Genomic DNA, 14,858 nt, shown 5'->3' on the forward strand with positions numbered 1-14,858 from the left:
TTTCTCACTTAAAAGAGGGTTGTTCTGGGTTCCTAGCAGATGACACACAGAGTTATTGTTGAAAACAATAAATATTTCAGGCAGAAAGTGGGACGTGTATACAGGTGCTCAGAGATAACTGTCATGCATGCTGACAATAAATTCAAAAAATGTCCCATTATTCCTTTAGCAATGGGTTTAACTGAAAAATTTGCTAATTAAGGGACAACAAATAAAACCAAAAGTAGTTATTCATAGGCTGAGGTATAATTTATCAACTAGATTCCAGTAGGTATTTCCAGCTTCCCATTCTCCTGCAACTGCTTAGGTAAGGTTCTGCTTGTAAGGGCCAGAAACCAAGGGCAGGGATATCTCAGCTTTTCGCTGTCCATGTCTGTTCTTGGACATTGCAGCAAAATCCTTGCCTCCCACAGCCACAGCTATGAGGACTTGAGGTTTCTTTTGTTATTTCTTTGTGGTGGTTTGCTAGATTTGGATTTGTTTTAAGAATGCCTGGCAGAGTCAGAGGACTTCCTGTGGGTACTTTCACCTGCTGAGAAATTTCACTCCAGCTGCCTTAATTCTGGAATATTGGCAACTCAGAAAAATGCTTTTCTCCCGAGCTTTCACACCTTGTCCTTGGCTTTTCTTATAAGACCTCGGATTAAAGAGTGAAAAGTTGCTCATAATACACCAATAATATCGTTATTTGAAAATAGTGTTACAAACCATGGCCTTTTCCCCTATGACAGGACTTACCTGTTCTTACAGAAGAGACTACAAACAGAAAAAGAACGAGGCTTTCAGCCAGATACTTGGAGGTAGGTAGGGCCATTCCTCACGATTCCTCTGGGTGGATACCTTGGATACCTGCAAAGACAGAATATCAAGAAAATTTGTCTTTTTTTTTTCCTAACTCATGCAAAAATCATTCCCTGCACAAAACAATGTCATATGCAGCTCTGTGACAGCCCACTTCCACTCCCATTCAGCTCAGTGACTAACACCTTCATGCTGCTTAGGGATCAGTCCACACAGAGCAACAATCCAAGGGCAGCTTCTCACCTTTTGGTATTGGATAAACCCACCTGGGAATCCAAATAGACACTCAGAAAGAAACCATCAAAAGTAACCAAAAAACACCTTGGGAGTGTGATAATTCTTCAAGACTCTCTAGAGCTGAGTATTCACAAGTGCAAAAAAGTAATGAAACACAGCGGAGAAGGCATTTGCAGAGTGACAAGTTTGCACGGAGCAACCTCTCAGTGGCACCTTCCCTCCCCCGTGCTACCAACACATTTTTAGCAATTGTATTTTGCACACCCATGAGCTAAAATCGTACTCGAACTTTCAGTCTGAAGCATGCAGTTTTTCAGACTTCAGATCCAAGCAAACATTGTCTGTTTAATCTGCCAGCCTAGAAGTTTGTTGCAAAACCCAAAATTGCTTTTGAAACTGGTCTACTTAATATTGTTTTTATTTCTTCCATAGGCAAACTCAGGCAAAAACAAACAAGTAGTGTCAGGAAAGTCAAAGTTAAAATTAACATGATTCTCTCCAGCAGGCTCGAGTGATCAGTTCTGCAGCTCATGGCAATGCACTGATAGGCATTGTCATGCTGAGGTATGAAGACGCGCTGCTGTAGATGTCCAGTGCTCTATTTAAAAGCAGTATTTAAAACTCAAACGTAGTCTGTGGAGCTGTTAGGTTTCATCATGTACGCCAGCATTGGCAAAATGTTAAAATTTATTTCTAGCTGCCATGTCACATCACAATGATGAAATACAATTAATATATGCATTGCACAGCTTAGACGCCAAAAAAGCAATTGAAAGAAATTCCAGGGTGCTCCAGTTTCTTCAGGGCAAAAAAAGCACATGTTATTTTTCAGGTCACTTGTTAATATAAAACAAACAAAAACATGAGAATAAGATATGCAAGAAACCGGGGTTTAGTCTGGAACAAATTCTACAGTGTCGATATGCAGAACATATGTCTGTACTCTTCTCTTCCTAGAGGTGATGCAGCTTGAAGTACAGTGGTACATTCAAACCACATGTAATCCAGTGATTGTATTAAAAATAGCATTAGAACAAAATTTGTCAGGAAACATTCCAGCAGGAAAATGTTTGCTTATTTTGGTATAGCGTAGCTGACAGCCATGTGCTCTGGTCGCAGCACAGACATGGTGCAGTCTGTCAGGTGCTGAAATGCTGTTAGAGAGCAGTAGAAAAGAGGAATGCACTTAGTAACGCTATAACTTTCAATGATATACATTATCAGAGAGCAATAACATGGCCATGGAATTTGTGCCAGAACCAGGCTGCACGTGTCTGACATTTTAACGGCACTTACCATCAACATACGATAAGCCAGGGCTCTGCTAGAAGAACACTATTAGTGGTACACCCAGAGTACAGCAGTCACCATGAAAATGTCAAGATTTATTAGCGATTACTACACAGTGTAATCTGCAAATACAATCACTAAATTCTGCTTTAACAACAGAGGAAAGCTGAACGACGGGTAAGATCGCAGGATGGTTATTGCAGACAAACATTGGTCCTTATGGTGCAGACGCAACTGCAGAAAGCCAGATTCCCACTGGTAAACTCTGGGTCATAAAATACAATCAGATGATATTCACAGAAATAAAAAAAAAGAGACTGTATTTTTGACAGTGATGGCATGCATGTGCTTGCCTGTTGCTTTGTAGGAAGTAAAGAAATGGCTTGGCCCTGGCCCATTAAAAACTGCAGGCTCTTAGGAATGTCTCTGCTAGAAGAGAGCAATAGACGTCGCAGCATATGATGACAGTAACCTGTAGCAAACTTGTAGGAAAAGAGAATAACAAATTTGACAGGCTTTGCTTTCTAGAAAGCCAAGAACTGCCCAGTACTTACCACCAGGTTGTGCAAAATGGCCGCTGCATTTATGTCCCCGCTTGCTCCCAGGGGGCTGCTTCCCTGATTACATCCATCCTCATCAGCAGAGAGCAAAACAAGCAATCACACACTGAAAAGTCTTGTCATGTTTGGAGGCACCAGTTGTATGCGAGGCTCCAGTATTTTTCTACTGTCTGATGTGCTACAGTTCAAAGAACACCCTGCTTATTTTGCGGCTGAAGCAGGGTGTTTGATTGAGCTTTCTGCGAGCTCAAGTTCATTGCAATGTTAGTATTAACTGGCACTCAGGTTGGAAAGGCTGAGAGCTGAGAGGGCCAAGGAGAATGGTTTCTGCTGCGAGCGCTGAATCCTCTGATTCAGCCCTGACTAACGTGGTGTCGGTAAAGTGTGGTTTGGAGGACAATCATCTCAGGAATTTTCCATCAAAAGCTCTCGGCTAAGCATCTTCCCCAGACACCAGACACAAACAGCAACATGTTTGATTTTACTATGAGAGGAGGAAGGGGTAGTGACTCTTTCCATTAATGTCACCTGCTGGAGAGGGCTCAGGAGCAGCTCTCTGCTGCCAGCCAGCCGGTTCCATAGCTCAGCGCTCAGAGCCGCATGGGAACACAGCGATTGCACTACATCGCACTTGAACGGGTGCCACGTCGCTGAGTTCAGCTCTGATGTAACCCACTCTGTCAACAAATCTCCCCACAGATTTGGGCACTCTGAAAGCCTAAGGGCCATGTGAGCGTCCTGCTCAGTCTATCATCTCCAGTGTTTCTCAAACACCATCTGTGACGCCTCTCTTGGGTGAGAAAAGCTCTTTCATCTGGCCATTAAAAGCTGCCTGGCAATGGCCAGTGGGACTCATATCCCTGGATCTGGCAAGGCAGACGTTCTGAAATGATTCCCAGCTGCTGGATCTTTCCAAATAGTGAACAATAGCAGCAGACAATGCTAAAAGTAGATACAGGAAACCGTTAGTCCCCAGCTGGCTGCTACTGCAGGTGTCAGCAGCGATACTGTACTAGAAAGCACACAGCGTAGACAGGAATCCCCATTCACCTCGCTCCATGCAGTTTTAATGCTGGAGGCAACACAGAGCAGACAGCCCTGGGGGTAAAAGAATACAGAAATGCTCCAAGGAAGTTGGGTTGTCGCAGGCTTCGTGGTGGGGTCCTCTGGACACTCCAAAGCCCTGATCAAGCTGAGCCCTCTGGAAGGGCCTCAGCACCTTGCATGACTAGGGGTCCACCAGCCAAGCCCCCGAATAGAATTTTAAGAAAGTAAATCCTGATATACAGGGTATTTTAAGATGCTTTTTAAAACCAGCTTGAGAATGTGTCTTTAGCATCTGCTGAAGAGGAGGCTCCTACCTGGCATGTCCACCAGGGCACAACATAAGCATTGGTCTAGTGGTTGGCAACCCCACACTCAGCAGGGAGGTTGAAACTAGATGATCTTTGAGGTCCTCTTCAACCCAGGCCATTCTATGATTCTATGATTAACCAGTACAAACACAGCAAAGGTGAGAGATGCACAGCAGCTCCCAGATGTCCCCCAAAGAAGACATCAAACAAGAGCAAGAAATCTGTCTGCACCCTGACTACTGCTAGAGAGACCACAGACCAAGCAGGGACCTGGAGCTATCCCCAGAGAGGTGCAAGGAAAGCTCACGTGAGCCTGGCTGGCAAAGTCACCTAGTAGCCCAGTGGGCAGTAGACGCTCTCCTTCCTGCTCCGGGCAGCCAGAGCTGGGCCTTCAGCCTGCTGTAACTAGAATAAAGGAAACGTGAGCTGATGCTGAGCTTTTCCTGGTTCGTTGGCTAGGTCTGAAGAGCTGCTGTATGTTTCCTCATCTAAATGCAAAGAAGCCAACTTCAGTTTGGAAGCTGATTCTTCAGAAGGAGGAGCTGTTTAATTAGCACCTCTGCTACCTCCGTGCTGACACCGCACCACAGCAGCTGTCCTCTCACCCTGTTCAGGAAATTTTGCATTTTAACTCCAGCTGGGAAGACGGATTTGACGAGTACATTTGCCTTTCGAATCTGAGGACATGCCAGCTCTTGCTACAGTGACATTCCTGTACAAGGGGAGCCTTCACGCATGAGGGAAAGCACAGCTAAAGCCTTCAGACAGCCTCACAAGTAAACAAACGCATTTCTAAGGATGCTAATGAAAATGCGTTCCCACTCCCAGGGCAGCACAGCTGCGAAGCTGCTCCTGCCCTTCATCTTGATCTTGTGCTTGCCATCCAGCCATTAGCTGCTTGTTTTTGCTGGCAAGTAGAGGAGGATGAAATGCAGCAACAAACCTTACTTTTCAATGAAATCACCACTTGAGTTGAAAGCATAACTCTTTTTCCCAGTGAATCACAGTTTCTTATCAATTTATCGAATGTCATTCCCTATGAGAAAGAAGGTTCTGCTCATATTTTCCATAAATGTCACTGCAAATTCCTGATGTTCATAAGAACTGCTTCTGAATGAGGAGCTGGAGTTAGAGGGATTTTTTACAATGAATAAATTAAAGACAACTCAGATGTTTGCAAATTTCTTGCAATATCGACAAAGTATTTTGCAGCAGAGATTAAAAAATATATATTTTAAACCTATGTGTTTTTTTTAAATTTTTTAAAAAATTAATCTCTTCTTTTGCACAGGCTCACAGACCTTGAAGAGGAAAGGAAGCAATTTTTGGCTTAGCTAAAACAAAATCATTTGCAATTCACAATGCTCCACCCTTCAGAGCCTCACTGACTTCCAGTCTCACATCCTTTTATAGTGCTCAGCATTTCACTGAACCCTCATCTACTACATGAAGTTTTCAAAGCATCCAGGTGGTGGGAAGCTGAGATCCAGGTTCAGAGGCTCAGGATGCACTAACTTTACTGGGTAAAGTTCTTGGTGTACAGCCAAAACAATGCTTTCAGAAGGAGCTCAAGTGTACCCATTGCAAAAATGCTCTGGAAATAGCAGGACAACCGTACGTCCTGAATGTATTACATGTACCAAACATGCCTGCATTAGCTACAGGGCACTCATAGTCCACATGCACTCCAGCATGTAGGTGGAGTCTTTCCTGTTCTGGATGTGCCGGGGAGGAATATGACAGCTCTCCACAAACAAAATAGCCACACAACACTTACCCTACTGCTTCACACATACAGGCTTCTGGTACATGCCAAGTTAGCAGCAGCCCTTGAAAATTTCATCCTGAATGTCCCAGGGGTCCATGGAGGAACATCTTCTGTGGACTATCCCTGGTTTCTGAGCCTTCTGTCCCTCCCGGGTAAGGAGAGCGTGTACAGTAGCTCATGAGGATCACAGCATCCTGAATCCTCTTCAAGCTGCCACTTTTAACTATTCAAATAGCTCCATCAGGATGTAAATATTTTTCTTATTTCTTTTGTGGTACTTTGCTGTTTGCATCTGGCTCACCGCGGCTCCACGCCTTCCTCTCCAGGACATTTGCCATTTGCTCTCATTCTGAGGTGGGAGGAGGAACAGAGATTTTTCAGGAGTTTAGGCACATTCCTCTCCTTCACCAGGCTTGTCCTTTGCCAATTGTTTAGTCTCAGGCTGGGGTTAGAGCTCTGCAAAATTTTATTGGGATCCAGGCTCTGGACCTGTCAGGGATTATCAAATAAATCTCCAAGAAAGTAAAGCCTCACTCTCTAAGTAGTTGTTCCAATGTTGGGCTTAAGCTCACAGCCAAAAACCTCTTGCTTTTCTTCCCCTGCACGGCCTCAGAAATCATAACAATTAGGTACTAATAGTTCAAAAGGACTTCAGAGAGCTCCGGGGAGGGTCAGTGCCAGCTGCTTGGGCTCTCATACCACTTGTCTCCACCAAGGGCCTCAGCCCCCATTGCTCCCCAAGGGGCTTGCTCCGGCCTAGTTTCCTGAGCAGCATCAATGACTTCTTCTTGCTTTCTAGCAAGCCAGAACCTCTCCTCTGGCTGAACCTACCTCCCGCTTCTCCTTCCTGGCATGTGGATGGAGCCACAGTCTCCTCTACTGCCCACAAATCTTTCAGGTGTCTACTCCTCTCACACCCCAGGCCTGTGGGTGGATGTGTGATGGTACCTCAGCAGTGGAGCACGGTCCCCACACTCCCACAAACCCCAAGGGACAGAAGGGCTAGCCTTGAAATGCAAGGCTCCCACTCTCCCACTGCACTAAGTAGTGAGGGAAAGATCAGTATATTTTAGTAGAAGAGCTCTAAAAAACCCCACATCTTTCTGTTGAGAAAAGATCTATAATGCTACGTGCATACTTATGGCCATGGATTTCGTCTATCCATTATAGACATGAAGGAATATCTGCAAATGTACACTCACCTGCATATTTGAGCAGTAAAAGTAAAGCTACTTCTTTAGATTTCTCTCAGCTAGTCAGGACCCCAACACCCATCAATTTTTGCCTTGTTTGCAAAAAGAGGATGATGCAAAAATGAAGTTTTCTTTGTGCTAATAAACCAATTCTTGGCCTTTCTCTCTAGCTAGCTTTTTCCCCCTTGCGATGTTCTCACTCAAAACCATAGTGACCAGCCAACAAAGTGATCCAACACAGCTGCAGCCAGCCAACAAGCCCTACCTGTGCATTTTCTTCAACTCTGCTGTGTAAGAAAATAGAGAATCATCACATTTTAAGACCAACAATGTCATTGATTAGCTTGTGACTTCTGAACATTAAAAGGAAATCTAAAATTTTAATTGTACATTTAACAGTAAACAAGTAATAACAAAAGAACCATCATAATTATCTTACTTATCTGTGTCAGAATTTCAACCTTTTTTTTTTTTTTTCCCACAGTTTTGAACATTTTGGAAACTTGACCAGCTCCTGTAAAGAATTCTGTGGCAAAGACATGGTAGTCTGAACTTGCCTTCCCCTTCCCTGCTGTCACCAGGTAACATTGCACTCAAAGCAAAATGAGTATCTCATCATTTCAGGCTACTTTTGTACTTAAATTGTAGTTTCTGAGTCATCAGCTTGTCTCTGTTTGCACACATAGCTCTTTCTTTGCCTTTCATTTCAAAAAGCAAAGAATCTTAGCTACTAATACCAGCAGTAGTTCAATCCTTCATGGGAGCAGAAAGTCAATAGAGTCACTGAAAGAGGAATGCAAGATTTTTTCCCTGCACAGCACATGTTTAATTAAATGTTCGCATCAACTGGGCAAATATCATTTCACCAGTCATTAGCTACAGACAGGCATTTATAATTCCTTGTTGCCGCCATATATATTCAGGTTGACTAGAAGATATTATTATAAGATTATCACATGCTTACCCATTGATGCAAGCAGATGTCAGTGAGCTCACCTAAGATGCCATAGAAGATCTGTTTCACTGCTAGGTGCTGCTAAAGATTCCATGCCAAGTTTCATTTCCATTGGCTATGACACTGAAGAACAGGTTTTTGTCTTTAGAACTTACCATTTGACTCCAAATCATAGATATGCTCCAACAGTGCAGTCCACAGGCTTTTCCTATCTGCCCTGTGGGGCGCTGTTTGAAAAATAAAACTCTACCATAGCGGGTAAGATGAGACTATATTTATTAATTATAAAATATACAAGTCAACAACATCAGTTAGGTACAATCCCGTAAAAACAAGAGCAGTTGGGTGACAGCTGCTGGACTTGCCTGGCTGTGGTTACACCAATGACGCTAATCAGGGGGTGCTGCAGCCTCTGCAGAGATGTGCTCTGAGTGGTTCTGAGGAAAGGCTTTATCTGAACATTGATACTCTTTCAGCTTCAAGGGAACATAATGCTGTAGAGAAGCAGCTTTCTGATAACGAGCATGATTAAGGACTTTAATCCAGGAGGGCTTGGCCTGTCCTTTATAGCCAAGCATAGCAAAACTGCCTGTAAAACAGACACAAAGAGTGTGACCACCTGGGTGGATCCGTTCACTTATTAGCAGTACAGCATGAACATCATTGGAACTTCTTAGCCTTTTTCTTTTCCCCTTGGATTAAAATAACAGAATGTTGAAAAGGCAAAAGGAGTGATGAAAGAGGGAATAGGGCTCCTGAAGCTGTAACCTCACTGCATCACAGGCCTGCAGTATTTCAACAAGCTAAGATGGGTTCCCAGATGTGAGTTAGAAGGATGTTCTACTCTTTATTTTTAACCATTGGTACTTTTTCATATTTGACTACATGAAAATAGTTAGGCATTTTGAATCCTTCTTTTATTAGTTTACATCACTTTCTTCCTGTTATGCATAAACTGTTCCCCATGTCAGCTCTGCTCTTGTCCTCTGCTGTCCCAAAGTACAAAGGCATTATGTGTTCTTTGATTTTAATAATAATGTCTTGTGTTTATATTATGCTTTTCATTGCAAAGACTCCCAAGGCTATTTGCAGATGGTTGGATCAAGACTATTCCCGTAAACACTTCTAATTTAAATAAGGTTTTGCAGAACCAGGCAACGAGACCCTAAATCCTGATCCCACTGGGGTCAAGAGGATTGCTCTGTGCATTATCCTTGGCAGCAGCAGTAATACGTATTTGGGAGAAACACTCCAGCCTGCCCTGAACCACAGCCCCCCAGAGCGGACCACGGCGGCGGCTGAACTCAGCCCTGCATGCAGTCGCTTTTGGAGCTGTGAAGCCAAATAGCGCACATACCTGAATCAGCAGGAGAAAGCTCATGAATCTGAACATAATTACCCAGACTGGAACTCAGGGCAGACATGCAGGTGAACACCCTTGCCCTTAGGAAAATTAAAACAGGGACAACGTGGCATCAGCCAATAACGGCTTGGTCCCACTTCCAGCCACCAGCACATTGGCCCTGACTTCCCATTGAAGCAGTAAGGCAAGAAAACAGCCACCAGCAGGTGTGGTGGCCCAGGATGGGGCCCTGTGGTGGCCCTGCGTGCTCCTTTGTGTGCTCCAGGAGTAGAGGACCTGAGCTCCCAAAAATGACCTGGAATGGCTGCATCTAAGCGAGCAGCACAGGTGTTCCAGGGAACTAAGTTTGACAAAGCAAACAAAAAAGATTACTTTTTAATCAAAAAATTCCTTTCAAAAGTATTCAGGGCTTTGATGAAAGAATGAAGCAATGAAGTTCCAGGAAAAAAAGAAATCTCAAAAAAAGAAAACCTCAATTTTTTTCTTTTGAAAGGATGAAAGAAAAAACAGCTTCTCAGGAATCAAACAGGCACCAAAGTGAAATACTGTCTCTGCTGTAAAGATTATGCTGTTCCCTTGCCAGAACAGTCGCAGCAATGAGCTTTGAAAGTAAGTTCCATTAAAGCAATAGCAACAACAACAACAACAAAAAAAAGGAGCTGAAAATACATCCAATTCTGCAACTGATCTCTGCTTAAGAGGCTGGAGGTGGAATCTGACTCAAGCTAGCTGGTTATTTTCCTGATTTCCTCATTACTCGAGTCATTTGTCCAATCCTGGACTTCAACAGCCCCCTGTTTTCCAGTGGGAAACCCAGCATGATGAAGGCAATATGTGGCTGGCAGCTATGTGCACACTGAGCTTCCGCAAGGAGCTCCCCCAAATCCATCAGAAACAGAATTCAGGCTGAAAGCTGTTCTGCCAGAAACGTGTGCTGCTTAAAGGCACTGCAGTGAGGAGGTGCCCACAAATGTGCCGTTGTCTTTCTACGAAGGGAACGGTCTTTGGACTGGAATAGAGCATCAGTCAGGACCTGGCCAGTGTCATCTGCAATGATTTTCCTGCTTTCTTTCTTGTTTCTTTGCAAATGCATTAAAAATATTTCTAAATGAATGCGCTAAAGGTATAAAAATCTGCGATCCAAAACAACTTGGATTTTCTGGACCAATGATACCGATGGATTTCTTGCAGCAATTCAAGGTAAAACCATAAGTAAGAACTTTCCAAGACTGGTGATTCACCTTTCTTTCATCCAAGAAAATAAAAATATTTACCTTCTCTGTGGAAGACAATAGGCTTTGCTGAACCTAACCTTGTAAAAACAGACATTTCAGAGCTCCACACCTTGTCTCCAATATCTCTAGAGCACACAAGAACAAGTGATCTGAAAAGAAGGACAGTAATTACTGCGTGACTGCAAAGTATTACTTTTGTTAAGAGTCTGCGACACCAATTCAGAAAAGGACTTGAGAGCTTGCTTAACTTTAAGAACATGCTTAAACCCCTGTGATTTCAATCACATGTAAGCTTACATGTGATACTGCGCAGTCCTGAGACTCCAAAGCCATCTATATACTGAAAAGCCTGCTTTTCAGTCAAGCCTCTGCCTGTGATCCTCACAGATGTGCTTTCAGTCCCCAGTGAATTGTACCTGCAATGAATTACAGGCACAACTGGTTGCATTTAGCTGAATGCCCAGCCTTGCAAAAGTACACAAGAAAATCAATACAAATGTACAGCCATCACATGCATATTTGTCGCTTCGTGCATGTTTTATACATGCGCGTTCTCATGTGCATAAGTAAAGATGTAATAACTCTACAGTGTTCTAATCTTTGGTCATGAGCTGCTCAGAAATATCTTGGACTGAATGTCTGTTTTCTGGTTATTTGACCTGCTTCTGCCAGCAGCCAAGAAATTATCTATAAATCTCTGTTGTTCCATGTTTATGTGGCGACACATAAAACCACAAGGAATGTGGAACAGACACAAACAGAGAAGATCCAGACCATTGCCAGGACACATTCAAGGTAACAGTCCACAGGCACGCAGGTCTACTCATCGGCTCGTCCAAAGAAAAGTCCTACTGGAAAATCTGGCACACCTATGATTTTCATCTGTCAGAAGAGGCAAAAACAATCAGTAAGAGTAAACAGAAACCAACCCATTTCAGAAATGGAAAACTGAATCATCAACTGCCAGGAAATTGCTGGACCTTGGGATGTGTACACAGGACTGCAAATGTCATTGCAAGGACCTTATCTACTCCATATAGGAAAAATGGATTGTTAATTTAGAAGGAATTGCCAGTTTTCCAGAAAATCTGTCTCTTTCTGCTCTAATGTGTGCAATCCTGAGAGAGAGACAGCCCCCAGTGATATTCGGGATTCGTACATATTCAATCGTTGCCAGATCCCTTCAGAGCACAGGTTCAGTTATGAAAGTAGGTCGTTTTCCTTTCTTTGTCTATTAGCCACAGGTTTCTACATGAGCTGGGCTTTCAGCACTTTGCTTACCTCTCTTTTATAAACGTTTGAACATAATCAGTTATTGCATTGGCCACGTTTTCCCCAGTAACTGTGTCGAAGTGCCGCCTACTCACAACTGCTCCCGAACATGCATCTAGCACCATGAAGAATACCCCAGGGCTATTGAACAGGAACGTAGTGTCATTTATCTGCAACAAAACACAGAGGTAAGTTTTATTGAGGCTGGCAGTAAATGACTGGGGAGCTTCAGACTCTGGTCCTGCTTCTCCATAAGAAGGGCATTACAAGCAAGGAATATACACCTTATAATTTTCCATATGTAATTAGTGTAGATGAAGTAATATCACTGACAGTCGAGGCAGAAGGAAGCAAAACCATTCATTCTGAATAGCACTGGGAAGCCCATTGGGGTACCAAAAACATGAGAAATGAGGTCATTGGCATCTTTTGTGCGTTAAAAAATACATTTGGGAAGCCAAGAATCCTGGGAGTAAAATGCTTAGCTCAGCCTTAATACAGATTCGTCTCGTGTGGGTGAAATTACTGTCACTTGGCATGGCAGATTTGACCAAGAGCAAGGGAGAAGTGCTGAGACAGCAGATGGTGGGATAGAAGCCACACGTGCACATTTCTTGTTCCCCTGGAAATGTAAATATAGCAAGATCTCAAAAGCAAAATATTCGTTTTTGGTAGTGCTGTCCCTGGGCCTCAAAGGAGTTTAGCGCACGTGCCTCCTACTCCCCTCCCTTCCTACAGCAAGGGCTCCTTCCTCAGGTTACAGCTACAAGTATGTGCCACGATCACTGCTTTTGGAAAGACAAAGGCTCTCAGAAATGCAATAGGGGGTCAGGCAGAGAGAGGGGGAGGCATTTATCAGCATTAATATAATTCAGCGGCATGTAAACCTAGGCAGCATCCTTGCTGACATGATTTCAGTCGCACTTCTCCATCTGAGCAGAGGTATAAGGCATGTGCAGGGATAACCTGACAACTCCAAACTCCTTCAGCGGTGAAATACAGTTATTTTTATCTTTTAGTGACACGCCAGAGAAAGTCAGAAAAACAAGCTTGTTTTTTTTCTCTACATCCTTTGTAAACAGTGCTTTCTGGTGTGCTTTTCTCCCCACTTCCTCTATATTAGAGTGGTGGTGTTAATTCTTCTTTTGAGGTGATAAAAGGCCTTTTTTTCACCTTCAGGGCTCAAATCCTCATCTGAATAGAATACGAACTCCCAGTGACTCTAATGGAGCTAATTGTAAAAGAGAACAATGCACTCCTGTCTTCCAGGGGAACTTCCCATTTCCTTCTGCCAAAGTTCAGCAAGGTTTTGCAGTAACTTACCTTGGAGATAAAGTGTCTCCCTGTTTAATCACCATTTCAAATGTAGTAAAGCACGTACCTTAATGAATGCGGATGTCAAGCCGTTCTGTATGTCTGCCTTGCTGAGAGACTGGATCTGGATTCTTACATTCTTGACTGAGGGTGTGCTGGTGATAGCAAGCTGCAATTACATGGAGACAGAGCCTTAAAAAACTGGATAGCTAACTGGTTTTCATCAGCAGAATGACACCAAACACCAATGCTCATATATACGATTGGAAAACTTGAAGAACGTAGTTCTTCAAACTATGACCCTGATTCACAAGTGTTTGCTGTTATGACAACATTTATCAAAGAATTGCGGCAGTGGAGGTTGGAAGGGTCATCTGATGGTCACTCTGCCTCTGAATAAGAAGTTGAATATGAGTTTCATATATTCTGCCTGGCTTTAAAAGAGGTGCAGATTTGTATGAGCCTGACACAATACTGCAGGATTTACAGTGGGGTGAATTGTAAACGAAAAGAGAAACTGGCTCTAATTTACCAATATTCTTATTAAAGAGAATTACTTCCCAGTCTGAATTTCAACAGCAATGCTGTACTTTGGAACTCAAAGCTAATCCAGTCTGAGCTCTCTCAAGTGTTCTTTTATTCTTGTTTGAAAGGCAAAAAAAAAACGGGAAAAAAAGATGCTCTGACTGTGCATTCACATGCTTCCACTTGGGCAATTTCTTTGAGGCTACCTTTGAAGCATAGTACAAAAAACTGCAGAAATTTAGAGTAAAATCCTTCCCTCCACCTGTCACACAGTGCTGGCCAGATTCTCAAGCAGCCATTCCCTACTGATGCACACACACTGCACGACCCCTACATGTATGGCTACAGACCTGTATGGCTACAGGTGAGGTGCTGTTACCTGGGGGGCCCCACATGCCCTGCAGGGCACTGCCTGGTGCTGGGACATGGGGTGCTGTGGGGCAGCTGGCCTCTGCAAAAAGGGGTTGGGGGCACAGCTCCAGGACTCCCCCGGGTACATCTGCGCCATGATTTTGGTACGTTCACAGCCTTGCTGGGAGCAGTAACTGTGCCCTTGCCGAGCTTCGTGGGCTTGCAGGTGGACAAAGAGGTACCTACAAATGAGAGCAAACAGACGGATCAGAGTCATGGAGTGTTTCGGGGAAAAACTGAGTACAGGCAGAGTCTCTGTGTGCTAAATTGCATTATCCTTCCCATTTTGCAAAGCCACTGAACAGCCCTTAGAGTGATGTCATACAGCACACCTGCAAGCTGTACATGGAACATGGGTCTGCAAAGACACAAGCAGAGCCTCCCGTTCAACCCAGCATGACGTGACCTGCAGCATTCGCAGCCCGTATGCCCAACCCAGTTTCCTTCATCAGGCAAACATCATGGAGCACACATCACCTCCAGCAGCAGGCACAGCCACATCCTGCTAGATGCTCATCCTATTTTGTGCAGGAGGAAACAGGCTTGCTTAGAAATACTGGCATCTTCCCCTTTGGCTCC

At 43.7% G+C, this 14,858-nt stretch overlaps 2 protein-coding genes across 5 annotated transcripts in view; both read right to left on the reverse strand.

Annotated features, from left to right (window-relative positions):
- The window catches only part of CEMIP (cell migration inducing hyaluronan binding protein), a 103,393-nt gene that overhangs the window by 51,488 nt on the left and 37,047 nt on the right, over nucleotides 1-14,858 (reverse strand). For 2 of the 4 annotated variants that reach the window (XM_021407781.1, XM_021407779.1), the window contains exons 1-2: nucleotides 8,525-8,658; nucleotides 739-849 (exon numbers count right to left, since the gene is read on the reverse strand). In XM_021407781.1, coding sequence (XP_021263456.1) covers nucleotides 739-814 — 76 coding nt within the window. In that variant the 5' untranslated portion in view covers nucleotides 815-849; nucleotides 8,525-8,658. Of the gene's footprint in view, nucleotides 1-738; nucleotides 850-8,524; nucleotides 8,659-14,858 lie in introns of those variants that run through there. The other 2 variants (XM_021407780.1, XM_021407778.1) reach the window with 1 other exon arrangement.
- The window catches only part of LOC110403966 (transmembrane protein 2-like), a gene marked incomplete at its 5' end in the record, with an annotated part of 43,097 nt that continues 36,657 nt past the window's right edge, over nucleotides 8,419-14,858 (reverse strand). The window contains 5 exons of the mRNA XM_021407782.1: nucleotides 8,419-8,748; nucleotides 10,797-10,906; nucleotides 12,039-12,199; nucleotides 13,411-13,512; nucleotides 14,248-14,461. Of these exons, the coding sequence (XP_021263457.1) occupies nucleotides 8,549-8,748; nucleotides 10,797-10,906; nucleotides 12,039-12,199; nucleotides 13,411-13,512; nucleotides 14,248-14,461 (787 nt within the window). The remainder of the gene's footprint in view (nucleotides 8,749-10,796; nucleotides 10,907-12,038; nucleotides 12,200-13,410; nucleotides 13,513-14,247; nucleotides 14,462-14,858) is intronic.

This window comes from Numida meleagris, chromosome 9 (assembly GCF_002078875.1).
Source record: "Numida meleagris isolate 19003 breed g44 Domestic line chromosome 9, NumMel1.0, whole genome shotgun sequence".
NCBI classification, from domain to species: Eukaryota; Metazoa; Chordata; class Aves; order Galliformes; family Numididae; genus Numida; species Numida meleagris.